This window comes from Heterodontus francisci, chromosome 4 (genome assembly GCF_036365525.1).
Source record: "Heterodontus francisci isolate sHetFra1 chromosome 4, sHetFra1.hap1, whole genome shotgun sequence".
In the NCBI taxonomy this organism is placed as follows: Eukaryota; Metazoa; Chordata; class Chondrichthyes; order Heterodontiformes; family Heterodontidae; genus Heterodontus; species Heterodontus francisci.
In genome coordinates, this window is record NC_090374.1 from 74,009,951 (window position 1) to 74,025,983 (window position 16,033).

The following is a 16,033-nucleotide window of genomic DNA, read 5'->3' on the forward strand; positions in this document are numbered from 1 at the left end:
ATGGAAAACCAATTAGCAAGCAAGGTAGATCAGGGGACTCCTGCACTGCCTGCCTTGTTCTCTTAGACTATCTAGCGATCACCCATTCCCTCTCTGCCTGCATGCCCCTAACCTGTGGTGTGATCACCTCCCTAAATGTGCGATCTACGTAGTCCTCCGCCTCACAGATGCACAACAGTGATTTCAGCCACCGCTTGAGTTCCGAAACCTGGAGCTCAAACTTCTGCAGCTGATGACACTTCCGGCACATGTATTCGTCTAGGACACATGGCGTGTCCATGACTTCCCACATACCGCAGGATGTACATTTCACTTGGCTGAGCTGACCTGCCATACCATAACTTTAAAAACTATTTATTACAATTAGAATAAGTAGAATAACTTATCAGTTACTCACCAATCAGCTTCTTCCCCTGTACCAAAGTAACAGCCAGCTACTGGAACCTGACAAAAGGTAGAAAAAGAAAGACAGGAGCACCTCCCTCAGCGAACCCCCTCACTCACCAAACTCCCACTTTACACGCTGTGAACTCAAAGCAGCACTCCGTGTCGATGAAGGAGCACTGAGGAAACTCTGCTTTTATACTTTCTGAAAAATAACTGATTCAAGCTTCTGAAAACCAGTTTAATCCTGCAACCTAAGTAACTAGCTGTAGCTGCTCCCAGACAGCTTGTAAACCCCTGTTTTAAGGCTGGAATAAAACTTAACTTCTCTTAACTAAAGGAGTAATTTTTAGTTCACTGCTAAATTGAAGAAAATACTAGACTTTAGATGGAAATTAACCCTTAAAACTCCTTCTCACCAGACTCAGCAGCCTTCAGTGCAGACCAAACTGCACAAACTGGACACAAAATCCTGGTAACTCTCAGGGATTCCCACACTCACAGTGGTATGTTTACTGGGACTTACCGCCAGTTAGAGCTACAGCCTAGTCTGCTGTGCTTTCCATCAGGGTCCCTTTTCCTGACTCATCGCATGGGTTTTCCCCGTAACTTCCAGCAGTCGGCTCGATGGTGACCTGCCTTGTTACAGTGGAAACACACAGGCTTTTGGCCATCACTCCTGTTCTTAGCACTGTCCTTTTTGGCCTGAGGGGGCCCCCTGTATTTCCAGCTCTCCTTTCACGCCCATGGCTGTTTATCCTTCTATCACCCTCCCCACCTGCTATTCTTTTCAGGTTTTTGAAGGTGACTAGGAAAGGGTTTTCCTTGGGGCAAGGGCTTGCGGACAGGCCGATAATCATCAGACAGGGTTGCCACCTGCCTGACTCTTGGAACCTTTTTGTTCCTCCACGTGGGTTTTTATGTAAAGGGGAAGTAAATTTTTGAATTCCTCAAAAAGGATCACCTCTCTCAGGTTTTCATAGGTGGGCTCTACCTTAAGGGCCCATATACATCGATCGAAAGCAAGTTGCTTAACCCTTTTGAATTTGATGTAAGTTTGTTCCGGCTGCTTTTGACAGCTCGGAATTTTTGGTGGTACGCCTCCAGTACCAGCTCATATGCGCACAGGATAGCATTTCTGGTCATCTCATAGTTTGGTGAACTCTCATCAGGCAACAGTGAATAAATCTAATGGGCTTTTCCTGTCAATTTACTTTGCAGAAGCAGAGTCCAGCCCTCTGCTGGCCACTTCAACTGTTTGGCAAGCTTTTTAAAAGAGATGAAAAATGCTTCCACATCCCCCTCATTGAACTTTGGTATCAATTGAGAGAACTTTAAGAGCTCAACTCGGCCCTGAGCAAGGCATAATTCCCTCCCCTCCCCTGTTAACATTCCGAAGGAATCGTTCTCTCCGTGACACCCTGGTCTGCTCCTCTGTCACCCCTGACACCTCATCCCCTTCCCATGGCACCTTCCCATGAAATCACAGGAGGTGTAATACCTGCCCTTTTAACTCCTCTCTCCTCACCATTCAAGGTCCCAAACACTCATTCCAGGTGAAGCAGTGATTTACTTGTACTTCTTTCAATTTAGTATACTGTATTCGTCACTCACAAGGTGGTCGCCTCCACATTGGGGAGACCAAATGCAGATTGGGTGACAGTTTTGCGGAACACCTCCACTCAGTGTGCAAGCATGACCCCGAGCTTCCAGTTGCTTGCTATTTTAATTCACCACCCTGCTCTCGCACCCACATTTCTGTCCTTGGCCTGCTGCAGTGTTCCAGTGAAGCTCAATGCAAGCTCGAGGAAAAGCACCTCATGTTCCGATTAGGCACTCTACAGCCTTCTGGACTCAACATTGAGTTTAACAATTTCAGAACATGACTGCCATTTTTTACAAATTTTATTTTATTTTTAACCATGTGCCTGTCTTAAACTTGTTTTGCATGTTTTTGCTTTCAGACAGAGCTGTTCATTATTCTGCCATTGTGGGCGGCACAGTGGCGCAGTGGTTAGCACTGCAGCCTCACAGCTCCAGCGACCCGGGTTCAATTCTGGGTGCTGCCTGTGTGGAGTTTGCAAGTTCTCCCTGTGTCTGCGTGGGTTTCCTCCAGGTGCTCCGGTTTCCTCCCACATGCCAAAGACTTGCAGGTTGATACGTAAATTGGACGTTAGCAATTGCCCCTAGTATAGGTAGGTGGTAGGGAAATATAGGGACAGGTGGGGATGTGGTAGGAATATGGAATTAGTGTAGGATTAGTATTAATGGGTGGTTGATGGTCGGCACAGACTCGGTGGGCCAAAGGTGCTGTTTCAGTGCTGTATCTCTAAACTAAACTAAAAACTAAACTAACACTCTCTCTGGATTAATGTTTTGTCTCTTAATACAACTATTAGATCTCCCATTGCCTTTTATTCCATGACAGTTTTATCATTTATTCTCCTCTGCCACTCACCCTATCACACACCTTCCATTTTGTTCTTGCCCCCGCACCTCCCTCCCTTTTCATTTGTTCAAAACCTATTACATTTCTAACCTTTGCCAGTTCTGATGAAAGGTCACAGACCTGGTCTGCATTAATTCTGTTTCTCTCTCCACAGATGCTGCGAGACATGTTGGGCGCTTTCTGTTTTTCTTTTATATTAAAGAGAAACCTTGGTCACCCAACAGAAACCAAGACATTGATATGGAGGTTTTAATAAGACACATTGCTGAAGCAGAATTTCCTGGATGGTGTTGAGCTTCTCGAGTGTTGTTGGAGCTGCACTCATCCAGGCAGATGGACAGTATTCCATCACACTGCTAACTTGTGCCATGTAGATGGTGACTAGGCTTTGGGGAGTCGGGAGTTGAGTTACTCACTGCAGAGTTCCCAGCCTCTGAACTGCTCTTGTAGTCACAGTATTTATATGGGTCGTCCAATTAAGCTTCTGGTGAATGGTAACTCCCAAGATGTGGAAGGTGGGGGATTCAGAGATGGTGATGACATTGAATGTCAAGGGGAGATGGTTGGATTCTCCCTTGTTGGAGATGATCATTGCCTGGCACTTGTGTGCAGCAAATATTACTTGTCATTTATCACCCCAAGCCTGAATGTTGTCTGGGTCTTGCTGCATGTGGACACTGACTGCTTCAGTATCTGGGGAGTCACGAATGGCACTGAACATTATGCAATCATCAATGAACATCACCACTTCTGACCTTATGATGGAGTCCTGAAGCACTCCTGCAGCCATGTCCTGGGGCTTAGATGTTTTGCTCCAACAATCACAACCACCTTCTTCCGTACTAGGCATGACTCCAACCAGTAGAGAGCTTTCCCCCGATTCTCATTGACTTCAATTTTGCTAGACCTCATTGATGCCTTACTCAGTCAAATGCTACCTTGAGGTCAAGGGCAGTCACTCTCATCTCAGCAGAATTAGAAAGATGATGATGATGATGTTGGAGGACACCATAAAAACCAGAAGCATCAGAGGTTTGCTTTTCAGCTCAAGCGAATGATTGTCTGGCCAGGAATAGACTGAAGCTGAAACACCAGTATAACCAGTGGCCAGTCACAGATTCAGCAGGGGACTGAAGTCTCTCAGTCACAGCGGTATTGGAGGAAAGGCAATAAACTGATCAAAATTACTTTAAATATTGCAAAAGAGTAGCATATCAGACACAGAAGTTGGGTCTTATGGTATAGTCAATGTAGTCCACAGCAGAAGCATCTTCTTGATGTTGAGAGAAGTCCAGGAATTTGAAGCCAAATTTGAGAGAAGATCTAAATCTTTATACAATTATAGTCAACTCTTATGTTAATAATCGCAGTAACCATTACGCAGCAGCAACATCCTATCTTTTTGTGAAATTAGTGTAGGAAGGAGGTTGGGCTGGACACCAGGAAAATCCCTGACAACCTTCTGACCTTGAATCAAGAATGTTACCAATTGCGATAAGCTGACACAGGTACTCTCAAGTTGTTTGATCACAAGACTGATACGGGTTGTTGCAAAGGAAATTTTTCAGTCAGCTATTGAGGTATAGAGTACCCTGGATCGCCATTGCATTTGGTTCATTTGCTCCTTGTATATATCTGTGTATTCCACACAGCACAGTAACAAATTATAGCAGTTATAAAAAGAGTAAATATACAGTAAAAGCTCATCAACAAAGCTGTACGTCATCTAATAACAAAAGTGTTATATGTAAAAATAATTTCTTGAATGAGTTCAAGTCAGCTAGTCAGAACATCTAAATTTAAACTAAAAAGCAAATTAAAGGTGATGTATAGATCAGATAACCGTTTAAGAGAATTGTTAGTAAAATTAACATAATCACGCAGGTGTTTTATGGAATCAGCTTCCACCATCTTTTCAGGTAGAGGGTTCCAGATCCTGACAAATTTCTGAGTAAAAATATTTCTCCTCATCTTTCCTCTAGATCTTTTTTCAATAATTTTGAATCAATTACCTCCAGTTATTGACCCATTCACAGAGGGAATATCTTTTCCCTATTTACTCTATCAAAACCTCTCATCTTGAAATCTCTTTCAGGTCAGAGCTTAATCTTCTCTGTTCCAAGGAGAAGTCTTAACTTTTCCAACCTCTCCTTACACTACAGAAGGAGTTCCATCATGCCTGTGGATGATGGGAGTAAGGAGGAAAAAAGGAAAAGGATCCTTTTAGACAACTCGCGAGGACAGTCATAGCCTCAGTTTAATGTCTCATCCAAAGGACACCACCTTCGACAATGCAGCACTCCTTCAGTACTACAGTGAATTGTCAGCCTAGAATATGTGGTGAAGTCCTGGAGTGGGTCTCGAACCCCACAACCTTCTGACTCAGAAGGGAGAGTGCAACCACTGAGCCAAGGCTGACAATGTAGTAAGCATTGATTTAAATAAACAAATAAATATGTAACTATTTGCACAACCAGTAAACAGATTAAAGCTCTTTCTGCCAAAGTAAATAGCAACAGAAGGCACTGACCCACAGACTGTACTGCTTCCTTTTGTTTGTTTAAGCTTTTGCTCGTCTTCGCCAAAAGTTGCACATTTTTTCTCAGCTGTTGCTCACAAAGTTTTTCGATGACAATGTTGAGGTCTTCTGCAATATTCCGTAGGTATGCATCATTAATAAACTTCAGTACTTTAGAATCCTCCACAAGTATACGTAAAGCATACAGATCTTGTCTCATCATAGTACACACCACAGGAATCACGTTTTCAAACCCATGAGCCACTTTGTCAAAACTGATCTCAACGGTGTTGGTCAAGCCATTATTCTGTAGCAGATCTTGCACAGATTTGCACTGGATATTTTGATATTTGGTTAGAACTTCCGTTTCTGGATACAAAAATAGAAGTTGCTGAAGACACTGTGCCTTGAATTGAATATTTGGAAGCACATTATTTATTTCTTGACAATTTTGAAGTTTATCAATTAAAAACCTGCGAAGATGTAACCTCACGTCATCCCACACAGACAGAACATCAAGAGAGTCATTGACCTCAACAGTATGAACTGAAGTAGTAGAAGGAACATGAAATGAAGTTCCACATGAATTCAATGGAAATACAACGCCACACTCAGCAGAGAGATCCAGGAGTAGCTGCATGACCATTTCTTCCAGGCCTTCCTCTGTCTTCAGAAAATGAAGCTTGTAGTAAAGAAAACATGTGACAAGAATAAATATCATGGATAACAGCAGAACTGACATCAGCGGTAACTTGTTCTTGACAGGTATAATAATATCTGTATCAGCAACTAGAGCTTCACAGTACAAGATAGATATTGTACCTCAAGCAACTTTAAGATTATTCGAATGCAGTGGGAATACCACTTTATACAATGGTTTCAAAAATCTTCTCCAGCTATAAATCTGCAGTTGATTTAGAGCAAAAGGTAAAGATTACATTTTGTATCATTTACTCATATGGTATTTTGAAAGAAAATTCCCACTACTTGATCTTGAAGGTGTCTTTATTGCAGAGCAGGAAATTCACACAAGGGACTTAATTTCTTTCGGACGCTATTTTGTGTACATTTCTGACTGCGCTGCCTTAATGCAGTCATTAACCCATTTACTTCATTTTTTTAAATCCTTTTTTTCTCTGGGGATGCTGTTTTCTCAGCTCTTTTGGGCAACTAATTTTTCTATTTTTTCTCCAGTACAGAAGACACTGTTGAGAGAATGAATAGGCAGCGTAATTCCAGGCTCCACAATTGCTGCTTTGAACCAATGTGCATAAGCACAGTCTTAGCTGAGTTTCCCACTGATATTTCCTCCCTCTCTATCGGGAAATGCCCGACTTCTGCTCAGTGTCATCATAATAGTATGGCAAGAACAGGCAACATAATGCATTGCAGAATCATGAGCATGCCATGATTCCTATTTCAATTTAGTAGCCCAATATGGAAAGTACATGTGGATGTATATGATGCGCAACGAGAACATTAAGTTTAGTTGTAGTGGTCCTGAAAGATGAATAGCCAGTGTGCACTTAATTAGCAAGGTTATACATAAAGAATGTCCTTTTGGGCAAGGTATCAGAAGGCAACAAGCACCCACGAAACTGTACTGGGGTATGAGTCAGTTTCCCTTATTTGCCCACCACCACCTTAAATGAATTACTTTCATATCGAAGTTGCTAAAAAGGACTTGGTAAGGTTGGCGGGGAGGTGGGGGGGGTGTCTTCCTGGGGGAGGCAGCGATTGCAACTGGAGGGCCCTCCAGGGGCGCTGGATTTCCCCCAAAGGAGGGAACCCCCCCCCCACTCCCCCGACCCGAGATTGCCACGCTTTACCTAGAGTCTCCCCGTGGCAGTGAGCCCCTCTGCCTCCAGAAAGATTGAGGTGGAGATGGGAAGGGGCCCATTTAAGGACCCCAATTGGCCTGGTGTGAGACAAAATGGCAAGGGGCCCGGGCAACGTCAGGAACAGCGCCCCCTGCCATTTTGTTTACCCCCCTCCCCGACTCTGTGCTCGCCTCCAAGAGCAGAATATAATTTTGCCCTTTCTCCCCTGAAACAGCAGGTCTCCTATTAATCCTCCAGCTTCAAGAGCCCACCCATGGTCCTTAATTGGATGGTGAGCATACCTTCTAATCATTAATTGGCCAATTCAGGGAAAATCACTGCTGGGTGACTGTTCCCCACACACTGCGGGGCTGGGCCCCAATCGACCCCGATGTGGGAGTCCTGATCCAAACACCAAATCCAACCCGTCATTCTACTTTATGCTCCTTTCTTGTGTTATTGAAACATGAGCTAGAATCACAGAAATGTTACAGCGCAGAAGGAGGCCATTCAGCCCATCATGTCCACACTGGCTCTCTGAAACAGCAATTCACTTAGTGCCATTTCTCCGCCTTCTCCTCGTAACCCTGCACATTCTTCCTTCTCATATAACAGTCTAATTCCCTTTTGAATCCTTCAATTGAATCTGCTTCCACCACGCTCTCAGGCAGCGCATTCCAGACCTTAACCAATCGCGGCGTGAAAAATTTTCTCCTCATGTCACTTTTGCTTCTCTTACCCATTACTTTAAATCTGTGCCCTTTCGTTCTCGATCCTTTCATGAGTGGTAACAGTTTCTCCCTATCTACTCTGTCCAGACCCCTCATGATTTTGAATACCTCTATCAAATCACCTCTCTGCCTTCTCTTCTCCAATCTATCGCCATAATTGAAGTTCCTCATCCCGGAACCATTCTCGTGAATCTTTTTTGTACTCTCTCCAATACCTCTCATCTTTCCTAAAGCGTGACTCCCAGAACTGGACAAAATACGCCAGCTAAGGCTGAACTAGTGTCTTACATAAGTTCAATATAACTTCCTTGCTCTTGTGCTCTGTGCCCCTACTAACAAAGCCCAGGATACTGTATGCTTTATTAACTGCTCTCTCAACCTCTCCTGCCATCTTCAATGACATGCACATATACACCCAGGTCCCCCTGCTCCTGCACCCCCTTTAGAATTGTCCCCTTTATTTTATATTGTCTCTCCATGTTCTTCCTACTAAAATGAATCACTTCACATTTCTCGGCATTGAACTTCATCTGCCACCTATCCACCCATTCCACCAACCTGTCTAAGTAATTGAATAACTATTTTTGAAAGTAATAAAGCATTATTATATTAATCATTACACCTTAGCTAATTGAAGATGAACTCGAAGTGTGTTGCATATGACTATTGAGATGCTTTCTCAAATTTTAATATCACAATTTGGCAAATCAAGTCAAAAATAACTTTCTGGCAAACTTTTTACTATATTACAACATTTAAAAAACAAATTATTTATTTACCAGTGCCTTAAGGAAGTTTGTCAACTGGTCACATGGAGTGCTGAATGGTTTGACAGAGGAAATATTTGAACTGCTTAACCATTGCAGGCAGTCACCAGTGTTCTGCAATTTCTCTCCTATGCATAGCTTACTAAGGTCTGACTGCAGCTCCTTCATAGTTTGTTCAATGCTGAAAGACAAGAATGGGGAAATATAAAAAAAAAGCAAAGGGAACGACAGCTTAAATATAGACATTTTGGACAGGCAATAATAAAGTGAATATAATTTCAATCATCTCTCTTTTCACAAACTAAGTACAGAGGAGGGAAGCCATTTGCTTTGTTAAGCTTACCTTTTCATAGAAACCTATGATTACCGCATCACATTATCTAACAGCTTCTTGACTAATTCTAACATTTTAAATTTCACTATTCTGTTGGGAAAACCATTCCAGATATCTGTTCAGGTTTTTTATATAAAATTGTGCTTCCTTACATCTCTTTTTATGAACTTGCACTTGTCTGTTTGTTCTGCATCCCTGTTTAACTTGAAATAGTATTCTGAATTTAAACTTTTCCATTCAATTTAGCATTTTGTATAACTCTGTGAAATCCCTTCACATTTGCCTCCTTACAAGGTCCCAGAATCTGGGCACAACAATCAGTGGGAATGCTCACCTGGTTGATGAGGGTAATGTGGTATAATTGCCAGGGTATCTTGGGTTGGGTCAGGGAGAGGTTCTCTAATTTGCATGTAACTGGCAGGCACCCACTTTACAATGGGTGCATCTCAGATGATGGCCAAACCAGGGGTTTGGGGAAAGGAGGGCTAGGTAATACAGTGCTGAGCAGCCACTTGTTGCTCTTCCAACAACACAGCTCAACTGACATTTTTTTAAGGATCTATTTAGCCCTTAATGCCGCCCAACAAATTAAAATTTTCTTTGGGGATCTACAGCAGGATTCCTCTCAGATCTCTTTCCCTTCCCTCTAGCTAGTTCAAATACTATTCATTGCATAAAAACGCCTCCCATTCTTTTCTCGAATGTATAATATCTGCACTTCCAGGTAATTTCAACAAGCACAGTTTTGCCCACCTGAAAATTTTGTCTTGGTTTGTTTGTGGTTCTTATGTTTCCTTATCAGATACCATTCCACATCTGCAAACTTATCCAAATTAAACTGCATTCTTACAATTACACGTCACATTTTTTTCCAAATTTGATCTCCCATAATACTATCCAAGGAGACCAAGCGGGATGGATAAGCAACTGACTGTCACCAACAGACCTCTGTCAATGATACTTTGAAATTGGGCACCAGGAAATGTGAAAATGTGGCTCAAGCAAATCTTTTCCCTTCCCTGGCTGTAGCAAAATGCTTAGAAGTCTTCTATTTGATGCTTCCTGAACTGATATGGAGATTAAGTCACAAGGTTCAAGTTCCACAGTGCTACGACTGAACTGTAGTTAACATTCTTTGAACTATATTGATTGGCAGTGCAGAGTGCACTGAATAAAGAATTTAGCAACCTGATATTACAATAAGAATAAAAGCCGATAATTGGAGGTTTTTAAATGCCTCAAGAATGAATTCCTGAGACTCCAGTAAGTATTCTCAAACCTTAGAAATAGTCTTCAAGGCCCTGAAATTATGTTGTGACATAATATTACACAAATTCTTAACATGTTCATCTGAAATTCTCTGTTAATTTAACAGAAACACTAAAACAATTAATGGAGATTTATGGAGAGGGTTGATGACAGCAGTGCAATTGATGCTGCATATATGGATATTAAAAGGAATTTGATCAATACCATATAATAACCTCACTCGCAAAATTGAAGCCCAAGGAATTAAAGGGGCATTGGCTGGATGGATACAATATTGGCTACACGACAAAAAGCAGAGTAGTGGCGAAAGGTTGTTTTTCAGACTAGAGGGAAGTATAGTGGTGTCCCACAGGGTCAATAATAGGGTCACTGCTCTTTTTGAGATATAAAATCTGAACTTGGATGTACAGGCATGATTTCAAAGTTTGCAGAAACACAGAACTCCAAAATGTAGTAAACAATGAGGATAGTGCCATGCACACCAGAAGTGAGACAGTACAAACTACGGACTAACTCTGAAGAGTTGTGAAAAACTGACTTTGTCTTTTAAAAAGGGAACAATGGTCCAAAATGTTCACCGTAGAAAAAGGGATTGACCTTTTGTGTATTCAAACTATCTGACAAAAACAAAGGACAAATCTTCAAAGCTAAGAGGTGTCAATTGAAGCCATCCGAAAAATATTGCAGAATTGAATGTCTTCTTCTGAAACAAAGAAGGCGTGAAGTAGCCACATCCTGGGCCATTGTGCGATCACCATGGGGAAGAGATGAGAACGCCTCCTACCAAGAGATGCAAGGTGACAATTTTACCTTAAAAAAGACAGCCAGAGAGAGAAAGAGAGAGCAGCAACATCCAAATAGCTTGTGTTCCAGCCAAGCCAGAAGGCACGTGCCCTGCTGCAGAATCTAACATCTGCATTATACAGCAGTGAGAACTAGAAGCGACCGGCTGTCTTCAACTGAACCTTCAATGAAGGGAGAAATTTACAATTATCTCAGGCCCACACCCATCGAGGACTTGATTTCCAAGAGAATGCAACAGGTTGAGCATGACCTCCCCACAACTAAAAGTCACCTTCCATTTTCCCTTCTCTATCTGTCTCTTGTGTGTGTGCGTGCACACATGCATGAGTGGATACGGTTGTGACAATTTCGGGATAAGGCATATTGATCAATTAACAATTGATTTTCTGTTTTTTAAAACCTACAAGAAAACCTGTCGCTGCCTATTTGAAAAATAAAACACCAAGGGGTAAACTCTAATAAAAATATATTTGCTGCAGTCAGTTGGGGCATTGAACAGTGGGAACCACCCACATCTCACCACATGGCCATAACAATAGTAGCAGACTTCAGAAGTATATAGACAGACTGGTGAAATGAGAAGACACATGGAAGATGAAATTTAGTGCAGAAATGTGAAGTCATTCATTTTAATAAACAGTGCATTATTTGGCAAACAGTGCAATTTTAAATTGAACACTAATTTTTGAAGGTGGCAAGACAAGTTGATAAGCTATTAAAAGAGCATATGGAATCCTTGAGTTTATAAATAGTGGTATAGAATAGAAAGACAAGCATGTTATGCTAAACCTTCATTCGAACATACGAATTAGGGGCGGAAGTAGACCATTCAGCCCCTCGAGCCTGCTCCATCATTCAATAAGATTATGGCTGATCTGTTTCTGTTTCGAATTCCACTCTTCCACCTACCCCCGATAACCTTTGATTCCCTTGCCTAACAAGAATCTATCTACCTCTGCCTTAAAAATAGACAATGGCCACCAACTTCTAAGGCAGAGAGTTCCAAAGTCTCACAACCCTCAGAGAAAAAATTTCTCCTCATCTCTGTCCTAAAAGGGTGACCCCTAATTTTAAAACAGTGCCCCCTAGCTCAGGACTCACACACAAGAGGAAACATCCTTTCCACATCCACCTTGACAAGACTGTTCAGGATCTTATATACTGTTACAAAAGTTCTATTTTTTTTATTGAAAGCTTAGAATTTAAAAACTGAGAAAAAGAATTTGCCCATTTGCCCTTTCATCCTGATCTTCCCTCCTCATACAGAGGAGGATGAAGTCCCTTCTCCTTCGTCCAGTGTCTCTGTCACTTCTCTGATGCTTCTATGCATGTGAACTGCTCTCACCTGTAAGGATCCCATTGAATTGAATGTTTAGGGCAACAGTAATCTTCACAGCCATTGGGAGGGCTGTCCTGTCCCTGCTGTGAGACTGCAGATTGTCATCAAGGAGGTGGCACAATTCTTACTACCTCCTTTGTGAAGCATAGCCAACTGAGGCACTGCTTCAGGCTCACTGCAACGTAGGAGTGGTGCCCCTGGAAGAGCCTCTTGGGGTAGGGCCTTCTGTACAGAGCCCTCCTTCGCCATCTCCCTTGTAGAGGTTCTCCTCGCTACCTCCTCCTCAGCACGCCTTACTCATGTTGAAGAGCAAGTGGCACTGCAACTACTGCTCCCATACCTGTGCAAGGCAATATTATATGTTGCCTTCCTGTGGTAAGTAAAAACTTCCAAACTCCCCTAGCAATTCACCACAGTGCTTCAACCAATTTTGCCGTCGCACAAGTCAAAAGCACCTCAGCTGCAACTTGTTGACTGGCCCTTTAAATAGGCCCAGAACAGAGCCCATTTTGCTTCAGAAAATGAGGAGCGAATAAGGGAGATGATGCCAGCACATTCACTGACCAATATCGTTGCATTAGCCTGTTCACGTCATGACGTCATGATCACGTACTTTCAACGTCTTCAGGCACACTGAGGAGATGAACTTGTGTGCATCACTCCAGTTCAGTTATGTCAAGTGGGAAGCGGCCAGCAGCACTTCGCGCATTACAAAACAGTAGGCAGGCCTTCCGACACTTTGCACCCTTAAACTTTTATCTGCACTGGTAACTCAACTGAGAAATTATGCACATTTCATTCACTTAAGAGGGAAGCACCTACATTCAGCTCTCAATACCTCTGCAGGAAAATATATGCCCAACCTGAATCTTTTTGGGATGGGTTGAGACCTTTAAGTAAAAACATTAACCAAGATACTCAAAAACACAACAAGCAATCAGTTAAGCTTAACAATGCTATTGTGAAATATGCAATTTTAAAATGTTTTGATTATCTAACACAGCTTACCTTGACCCCTTAGTTGACATGGAATAAAATAAAATCAGAATGAAACAAATTACATATCAGCCAATTGGTTCAATGAAATTTGTACAAGCTGGAATAAATCTGAACATCAGCTAATCAAGTGTGACAACAAAGTGTAACATTCGATTGAAATGCAGAAAATGTGACACAGGAACAGCAATGCTCAAAATGTTTATAAAATGCAAAAGTTCATATACGCAACTTATCTCCTATCTGAATGTTGACCAGGTCGCGCTGCATGTGAGCATGGCTTGTTTTGTTATCTGAGGAGTTGAGAATGGAACTGAACATTTTCCAACCATCAGCAAACATCCCCACTTCTGACCTTGTGATGGAGGGAAGGTCACTGATGAAACAAGTGAAGTAGCTGAAGATGGTTGGCCCTATTAATGATTTGGACTTGGGGTACAGGGCACAATTTCAAAATTTGCAGATGACTGAACTTGGAAGTGTAGTAAATAGTGAGAAAGATCATATTAGACTTCAAGAGGACATAGGCTGGTAGAATGGGCAGATGAAATTAAACACAGTAAAGTGTGAGGTGATACATTTTGGTAGGTTGAATGAGGGAAGAGAATACATGCTAAATGGTACAATCTTCAAGTGGATGCAAGATGACAAGGACCTGGGGTGTTTGTGCACAAATCTTTGAAGGTGACAGGGCAGGTTAACAAAGCTGTGTCACGCTCATGTGAAGTGCAGTGTGTTACCGTCATTTGAGGAGGGGCTGAAGGGCTTCCCTCTTTTCCCTCTCCTTGTTAGACCACAACAGGTTTAATTCCTTCTTAAAGTGGATGTACTGGACAATTCAGCAGGTGCTTGATTACTTACTTGCTATGATCATAACAAAAAACAATCGGACAGGTTTTCTTGAGTTAACAAAGAAAGAGGTTAAATTTATTGTACCTGAACTGAACTAATAAAATAATAAACAACTTACCAACTTTCACTCTCACACACACTAGAGGTTTACACACACAGAAAGAGGTTACAGAATGGGGAAAGGTTGAGTTAGAGTCCATTAAAAAAGGTATACAGTCTGTGGAGTTTGCTGATTCTGCTGACTTCTAGCTGACTTCAATGGTCCTGTGGCTTTTAGTTTGAAGAGATAGATGACTGGCTCGGTGAGTCTCTTGGAGATAGCGATGCGGATGATTTCCTCCAACGGGGTTTCTGATTATAGCCGGAGTATGCAAAGGTGGTCAGTCAACAGGCAGGATTTGGAAGCTATCAAGCTGGAATGAAGAGAAAGAGACAGGTGGGGGGGGGGGGGGGCGGAGGGGAGAGAACCCTACTTGTCAGAGTCCAGTTGCTTCACCTCTGCTGCAGAGAAAACACCAGCTTAAAACCACAGCTAGGGAGGGGCTTGTCACATGACAGTCACTCATTCAAACATAGTAGTTAGCAGTATTTCTCTTCTTGCTGAGAGAACAGGTAGTTCCTTTAAACTTCCTGGGTCTTGGTTCTTGCTGGGGACCGAGCAGACATTTTGTCTCACTCGTCACAAGCATTGCAGTGTAGGACACAGTGTTGCAAATTAAGCTTTTCTTTTTGAAATGTCTTTTTTGAAAAAATAAATTCAGATCTCTAGTCAGTGGATTAAAGAAAATTATTCAACAAAGCTGACAGGTCAGGTTAACAAAGCAGTGTTACACTCACGTGAAGTGCAGTGATTGAAAATACAGAACACAAATTGAAGAGTTATAAAAATTGACTTTTCCTTTAAAAAGTGGACAATGTGCTGCAAAATGGCCACCAGAGGTCAAATTGTATATTCAACTGTCTTACTGTCTGTTAAGGTGCAAAAGGATACTTTTAAAGATAAGAGGTGTCAAATACTGACCCATCAAGAGAGTTCTTATGGATGAGTTCTTCTGAAACAAAGAACGTGTGAAGGAGCCACATCCTGGGCCACTGTTGGTCCCAACAGAGGCAACATGTGACATAGATCTTGACCTTAAAAAGTAGCTCTATGGTGACACAAGGAGAGAACCAGAACAACCTCACCAAAAGCCTGTCCAGCTGAGAGCTGAGATCTCCAACAAAAGCCAAAAAAGGTGCCCTGCTGTGAATTCTACACTTCAATGTGTGCAGCAGAGAGCTGAAAGTAATCACCGTCTCCAGACTGAAATCTTAATCAACAGAAAAATCTACAAACAACCCAGGCCGGCAACTTTAAAACAAAAATTGATCTCTGAGAAGATTCAACAGGTTTACCGTGAACACCAAACACCTACCTCACTTCAAACCACTTAACTCTTTTCCTCTCTATCTCTTTGTGTATGTATGTGTGCACGAGTGAACACATGTGTGAGTGCGGTTGCGACTATTTTGGGAATGAATATTGTTCAATAGTTAATCGTCTGTTCTAAACCTACAAGAAAACCTGTTGCTGTCTGTTTATCTGACAAATAAAACACAAAAGGGTTAAAACTCTAGTAACAAAAACACTTGCGATAGTCAGTTGGGACTTAAACATTGGGAACCATCCACACCCCTTACCACCTGGCCGTAACAGCAGTAAATGAAGCATTTGGGATCCTGGGCTTCATAGAGGTGAAAAGTACAAAAGCCAGGAAGTTATGCTAAACC

General features: G+C 42.1%; 1 protein-coding gene across 10 annotated transcripts in view; it reads right to left on the reverse strand.

Annotated features, from left to right (window-relative positions):
• The window catches only part of kiaa0825 (KIAA0825 ortholog), a 743,480-nt gene that overhangs the window by 596,086 nt on the left and 131,361 nt on the right, over positions 1-16,033 (reverse strand). For all 10 annotated transcript variants that reach the window (XM_068029705.1, XM_068029704.1, XM_068029699.1 and 7 more), the window contains 2 exons: positions 8,682-8,850; positions 5,364-6,033 (listed from right to left, as the gene is read on the reverse strand). In XM_068029705.1, coding sequence (XP_067885806.1) covers positions 5,364-6,033; positions 8,682-8,850 — 839 coding nt within the window. The remainder of the gene's footprint in view (positions 1-5,363; positions 6,034-8,681; positions 8,851-16,033) is intronic.